The 7500-nt window shown below is 35.1% G+C and overlaps 1 protein-coding gene across 1 annotated transcript in view; it reads right to left on the reverse strand.

The window, feature by feature from the left end:
• LOC143041526 (zwei Ig domain protein zig-8-like) overlaps window positions 1-7500 on the reverse strand; it is an 815605-nt gene that overhangs the window by 82029 nt on the left and 726076 nt on the right. Inside the window, exon 5 of the mRNA XM_076213506.1 lies at window positions 5445-5655. Within this exon, the coding sequence (XP_076069621.1) occupies window positions 5445-5655 (211 nt within the window). The remainder of the gene's footprint in view (window positions 1-5444; window positions 5656-7500) is intronic.

Consider the following 7500-nt stretch of genomic DNA (forward strand, 5'->3'; position numbering starts at 1 on the left):
TCAAATCATCCATGCAGTATATTTCAGCCTCTGAGAAAGCAAATAAGATTCTAGGACTGATTGCGCGATCTTTTGATTTCAAAAGCCCATCACTCATTAACAAGCTATATAAATCGTTAGTTCGTCCACATTTGGAATATACTGTTTCCGTATGGTCACCGAATCTCATTAAAGACATTGACAGACTGGAAAAAGTACAACGGCGAGCCACAAAACTGATTCCAAATATCAAAAATAAATCATACGAAAATCGACTAAAGCACATGAATCTGTTCTCCCTAAAAAAGCGTAGACTCAGAGGTGACTTGATACAGGTCTTTAAGATTTTAAAGGGAATTAACAACATCAAAAGTGACAAAATTTTCACATTGAATAAGAATCAGACAAGAAACAATGGTCTGAAACTGTCCGGAAATAGATTCAATTTGGAAGTAGGTAGAAACAACTTTGCCAACCGTGTAGTTAATGAATGGAATAAACTTCCTGCACAGGTAGTGCAATGTAGTTCAGTTCGAAGCTTTAAGAATCATTTATATAAACACCTAAGTAAGATGCTGTAATGATTATAATTTATCTTATATTATTTGTTTTTGTTTTGTTATAATTTGTCTGTCTGATTTTCATTTATTATTAGTTATATGTCAATTTATTATTATTTACTATTTACCTGTTGGTTTATTATTTAACTATACCTATGCATTTATTTATGTAGTTTATTTGTTATTTACATTATTATAGTTTTTGTTTGTTATTTTATTATTAATATGATTTTTTTTTCGCATCCGTCCTAGATATGGATCAAAAGGTCTCCTGTCGGCATGCTCCGCCTTTGTAATCCTTTGTAATCCTTTGTGTGTGTGTGTGTGTGTGTGTGTGTGTGTGTGTGTGTGTGTGTGTGTGTGTGTGTGTGTGTGTGTGTGTGTGTGTGTGTGTGTGTGTGTGTGTGTGTGTGTGTGTGTGTGTGTGTGTGTGTGTGTGTGTGTGTGTGTGTGTGTGTGTGTCATTCCTACCTTATCATTTATTTACTTTTCTTTCTACCTTTGTCTCAACTCTGTCTCACTCCTCGTGACTATCACGACAAGGGCAATCGATTTCAAGGCTATCTTCTCTCATTTGGTCTGTTCTCCTTTATGTGTAGGTCGAAATGAGTGGTCTGCCATTTCGTTATTATTAAACGGTGGTCACCCAATTTTGGATATTGCCTTCAACTGTCTTGTTTTAATGTAGCTCATTAAATTTACAAGGGTACCTGTTGCAATATTAACTCCGATCGACCTACCACCCCCGATTCCCACTCCCATCCCCACATCAGTCCATCTACTCTCAATCTCAAACGCATAATTGATGGTCATGTTATTTTCCTGACTGCACCAAGTTCTGGTCAATGTCCCCAAATTTAACAAGGCAATAACTATTAGATTGAAATACAATTTGTATTTAATCTGGAGGTAAAAATTGGTCTAATATTTATGAGGTATTATATTCGATGTCAATGGTGTAATATCGTGATTGCCTTATTTTATGTTTATGTTATCGTCATTATCAAGAAGCATATCTAAATAATCAATTTAAAAGATTTTCCATGTCTTAGTTGTTTTACATTGAATTACTTCCTCCAATCTCGATTAGTTGGTTCACCGCCTGCAAATGGTCTAGAGTCGAATATCCACTCCTAAAGCCTGCTTGTTCTCTCGGTTGGTTTCCATCTAAAACTTTACTAAGTCTATCTATAAGGACTTTGTAGAATACTTTATATACGTTTGATAGCAAGCTAATCGGTCAGTAGTTACTAAGGTCCTTCTGGTCCCTTTTTTATGAAGTAAAATTACTATAACATTGTACCATGCATCAGGAACGCTTTCTTGACGTAAGCACTGGGTGTAGAAATGAACTAATTTAATATGAACTAATTCCCCTGCGTCTTTCAATAGATCTATTGATATACCCTCTTCCCCATGTGCTTTTCCTCGTTTCATACATTTTAGAGCAAATTCTACTTCTTTCTTTGTAACCTCTGATACACTACTAACGTCTACACATGAATTTACTGACTCAACTACGGTTTTCGACGAGTAAAGCTCTTGGTAATATAATTCTATTTTTTTTTCTATTTTGTCTATACATTTGATTATTTCTCCATTTCTATCTTTCAAACTTATCATTTGATGTCTTCGTAAAGCATGTCTGCGCTCGGTCACTTTAATACTTTTACCTTTCCGAATAGTTTCCTCTATTTCATCCATATTTCTCTTTCCTTTCTCTAATCTCTGCCTTTTGTTGATAGGCTTGTTTAGCTCTACTCTTTCTATTTCGTCTCTCTTGCTTTTAATCTGCATGGTCCTTCTTCTTTTAATTAGGTAATTTGTAGCTTTGGGATATTTCTTTTCTCTAATGTTTTTTGTACTTCCTACTTCCTCTGCCGATTCCCTAAAGATATTCACTAAATTCAAATTAATATCTCCCACGCTGTTCTCCTTAGTTCATAGAGATTCGAATCTATTTTTAATTTCTAACTGAAATTTCTTATTATTATCCTTAACCTTTGCAAGGCTTATGTTCTTTTTTAAAATTAGTTTATTTCTCTCGGCTCTGAAATTGAATTTAGCTGTGCAACCTACCATTCTATGGTCAATATGTCGATTTTATTTATCACCGTAACATTTCTAACGCTTTTGTTCTCATCTCCTAATATGAAGTCTTTTTCGTTCTTTGTTGTTACATTTGGACTTCTCCACGTCCATTTACGACCTACACGCTTTTGAACGAAAGTGTTCATTATCTTCATGTTTTAGTTCTCCGCAAAATTTAATAACGTCTCGCCTCTGTCATTTCTTTCACCTACTCCAAACTTTCCAATGCACGTCTCACCTCTCATCTTCTTCCCCACTTTAGCATTAAAGTCGCCTATTACCAAGATGTACTTACTTTTTTCTTGATACATTACCTGAATTAAATCATCATAGAACGACTCAATTTCGCCGTCTGAACTCTGTGAATTTGGTGCATAAAACTGAACTATTTTTAGAGTATCTTTTGCACAGCCTAATCACAATCCAAGCTACCCTGTCAGATAAACTACTGAATTTGACTACGTTACCAGCAACCTCTCGGTTTATCAAGAATCCTACTGCACTAGATCTATCTTTGTCCTTACCTCTATAGTAGAACAGGTGGTGACCACCTTGTAATTGCATCAGCTTTTCTTTCGTTCTTTAGACTTCGCTCAGTCCTACGATATCCCACTTGATGTTGTCTAATTCTTCCATTAAACTCTCCAGTCTGTGGTCTTCTGAGAGGCTTTTTACGTTGAAAGTATAGATCTTCATTCTCTTCATGTTGTTTTATGTCTAAGACTTGGATCTGCTTGGACAGTGCTAACTCACATTCCGTGGCAAACTGCCCGTAAGCACAGAAGGTAATGCGGTTGGGCCTTTAGGAGACGATTATCCAACAGGAACGCCCGATTTTGTTTTATTTGTACTGTTCATGGTTGTTATGATTTTTTTTTCAGTAATCTCATCACAGTACTAGCTGGTTTCATTATATTATGTGAAGCCCTATATCTATAGGGTGCCCAATGGTCCACGCCTTCATTATAACGGCACCCCATATATCTATGAGTTATTTCCGTTTGCCATCAGTGATGTGCCAGTTAGCAGTGGGTCCTGCGACTGTGTGTTTGAGCTACTCTTTGTCTCATCTTACAAAACCTGTTCGATATGGATGACCGTGCAAAGATTTCCTCTCTATCGACATAGCTTTTGTAATCATCAAGATTCTCAAGCCTATCCACCACATCAAGGTGTCAACTCTCGGATGTAAGTATGTATGTATGTATGTAGGTAGGTATATATGCATGTATGTATGATGCATGTACTTATGTATGTGTGTATGTATGTATATATGTATGTATGTACTTATGTATGTATGTATGTATGTATGTATGTATGTATGTATGTATGTATGTATGTATGTATGTATGTATGTATATATGTATGTATGTATGTATGTATGTATGTATGTATGTATGTATGTATGTATGTATGTATGTATGTATGTATGTATGTATGTATGTATATATGTATGTATGTATGTATGTATGTATGTATGTATGTATGTATGTATGTATGTATGTATGTATGTATGTATGTATGTATGTATGTATGTGTGTAAGTATGTATGTATGTATGTATGTATGTATGTATGTATGTATGTATGTATGTATGTATGTATGTATGTATGTATGTATGTATGTATTTATGTATGTATGTATGTATGCATGTACGTATGTATATGACCATGTATGGCTTGTACTTTTTGAACCAAAGAAAATTGTAGAAATCCCTTGATTTGGTTAGTAACCCCTTCTCAGAAGTACTAGGCTTCTAATAACATTCTTATTCTTATCTCAAGTTCAGTTTCGGGATGCAGGGCTTATATTCATTTGGACATATTTTCGTATGATATATCTATTTTAGTACATAAAAGGAAACACGAGCATCTCATTATATAGCCTGTCGATGAGGACATCAGTGAAGTATTAGAATGATGGTAAAGGCCGCGTATGGGAATCCGTATTTAAAGTCTATTCATAATGCATAATCCTACATTAATAAATATGACACACACAAATTCAATAAAAATTGTATGGCTGATAAACCATTGACGTGTATTATATAAACATCTAAGAATGAGCCATGTTTTTATATTGATTTACAGACACAAGTGGTACAATAAAGATCAGTGTTGCCTTGTCATTAACACGGTATAGGGTAGACTTGTAAATTAAGGGCACTAGAGAGAAGATATAGTGAGTTTTAAGTGAAGTATTTAAGAAAAATGGTGACGATTAGGAGAACGAATGGAGTGGGAAATGTGGAAAGGAGGTAGATAGCGAGGATGGAAAGAGCTGGCAAACAGGGTTGACAAAAATGCATATGTTCAGAGCATGTGGAAAGTAGGAGTACAGAAAGACTAGCAAAACAAAAAATATGGAAGGTAGAGATGGGCAGAGTGAACTTGAAGGGAAGACCGTTAATGGAATGGATGGATGGGGTAAAGGGGGGTCTTGCGTACAATAGGAATGTCATTTCAGGGGGAGGGAGAGAGCAAGAGATAGGTGTGAATGGAAGAGTGGCTTTGAATGTATGATAAATTGACACGGCCCAAAAGGATTTCTTCTCGTATGCTCTGTATTTTTGTGAGTGAACAAGGGGGAAGGGTCGCCATTTAATGAAGCGGGCAGTACTGTGAAGGTGCTGTGTAGTGTTGCATTGCCTCTGGTTCTGCAGAAGATAAAGGATAGGGACGACCCTTCTTCAAGAGGAAACAAAGATGAAAATGAAGACCATCGGACGTTGTAAGGGTCTGGGATGGATAAAGGGTGAGCGCATGCCCCATATAAGTGGCAGATAGCCTTTTGACGTATATATGAATATACTTACCGACTACTGTCAGCCAAATTTTGTGACTCATAGGCGGGGTTGTGGACACCTGACAGTCGTATAGGCCCGAATCTCGGACTTGGGCGAAGTCTATGGTAAGGGCCCAGTCCTCGGACCCCACGGTGTGATGAGCCCGGTACCTCTGGTCTGACGTGTAGGTATAACGACCCACCGTCAAAAGGTGCGTGTCCCGATGCCGAAGCCAGGACACCTGTATGCCCAAAAAAGAAAAAAATCGAAACGCTGTATAATCAATTGAAATTTATGTGCAAGATAACAGTAATAAGATCAAATAAAATAAAACAAAAATAAAATAAAATAGAATAAAATAAAGTAAGATAAAAAAAATAAAACATAATAAAATAAAATAAATAAAATGAAATAAAATAAGATAAAATAAAATAAAATAAAATAAAATAAAGTAAAATAAAATAAAGTAAAATAAAATAAAATAAAATAAAATAAAATAAATCAAAATAAAATAAAGTAAAACAAAATTAGATTAAATTGAATAAAATTAAATGAAAAAAAAGTATTTCACTGGTTTTGCTAAGCACCTGCTAAAAACAACAAAATATATTAAATTACAAAGGTTCATGGCATAATATTCATATAGTTGATGTATTTCATCTACCAGTTCGTTTTTTATATTTTTTTATTCGTGTTTCTTCCATGCCTTGTATTTTAGCTAAAGAATTGATGACTTGCCTTTCTTATTTGTTTATATGTTTATTTATATTCTTATTTATTCATTTATGTATCTATTTACTCATCGTTTGTTTGTCTATTTATTTACAAATATGCAACTTTTACTTATTTATATTTTTTGTTCATTCATGAATCTATTAGTTTGAATACTTACACTATTCATTAATTAATTGATATATTTATTCATTTCTTTAATACTTTATTTATATATTTGCTTACTTTTGTATTACTTATTCATTTTCATTGATTATTTACTCACGTATTTATCTCTGTATGTATTTATTGATCAATTTATCTATTTGATTGAATAATTTACTTACTTCATCTATTGATTTATTCAATTCTACATAAATATTCATAAATTTATTTATTTGCACTATGAGTAATATGTTTCTCTTTTAAAAATCAATAGAGCTGAGAGTATCATTACAAGTTGTCACACTTATGATGATAATAGAAAAGGATACATTTCATTATAGTCACTTTAATAATTGCACAGGATTTCTGAATATATCTTTAAACACACGTGCATATACGAACACACACACACACACACACACACACACACACACACACACACACACACACACACACACACACACACACACACACACACACACACACACACACACACACACACACACACATACACACACACACACACACACACACACACACACACACACACACACACACACACACACACACACACACACACACACACACACACACACACACACACACACACACACACACACACACACACACACACACACACACACACACACACACACATACACACACACACGCACGCACAAACACATACACGTACACACACACACACGCACGAACAAACACATACACATACACACACACACATAATCACACACACATACACACACACACACAAACACACACACACACACACACACACACACACACACACACACACACACACACACACACATACACACACACACACACACACACACACACACACACACACACACACACACACACACACACACACACACACACACACATATATATATATATATATATATATATATATATATATATATATATATATATATACACAAACACACAGTCAAACACACGAACACGCACACATGCAAAGGTACACATATACACACACGAACACGCACACATGCAAAGGTACACATATACACACGCGCTCGCGCACACTGATGCGCTCTCAGCTATACAAATTCATGCCTCTTTGTCCCGAGGCTAGTATTATAGGGGAAAGAAAACTTGACCAAACAATTTCGTACTTGAATTCACTTGGGCGGCTTTGCAGGTGAATATCCTTAGCTAAACCTGATTC

Source organism: Oratosquilla oratoria, chromosome 31 (genome assembly GCF_046742065.1).
Source record: "Oratosquilla oratoria isolate Oo_2021 chromosome 31, ASM4674206v1, whole genome shotgun sequence".
Classification (NCBI taxonomy): Eukaryota; Metazoa; Arthropoda; class Malacostraca; order Stomatopoda; family Squillidae; genus Oratosquilla; species Oratosquilla oratoria.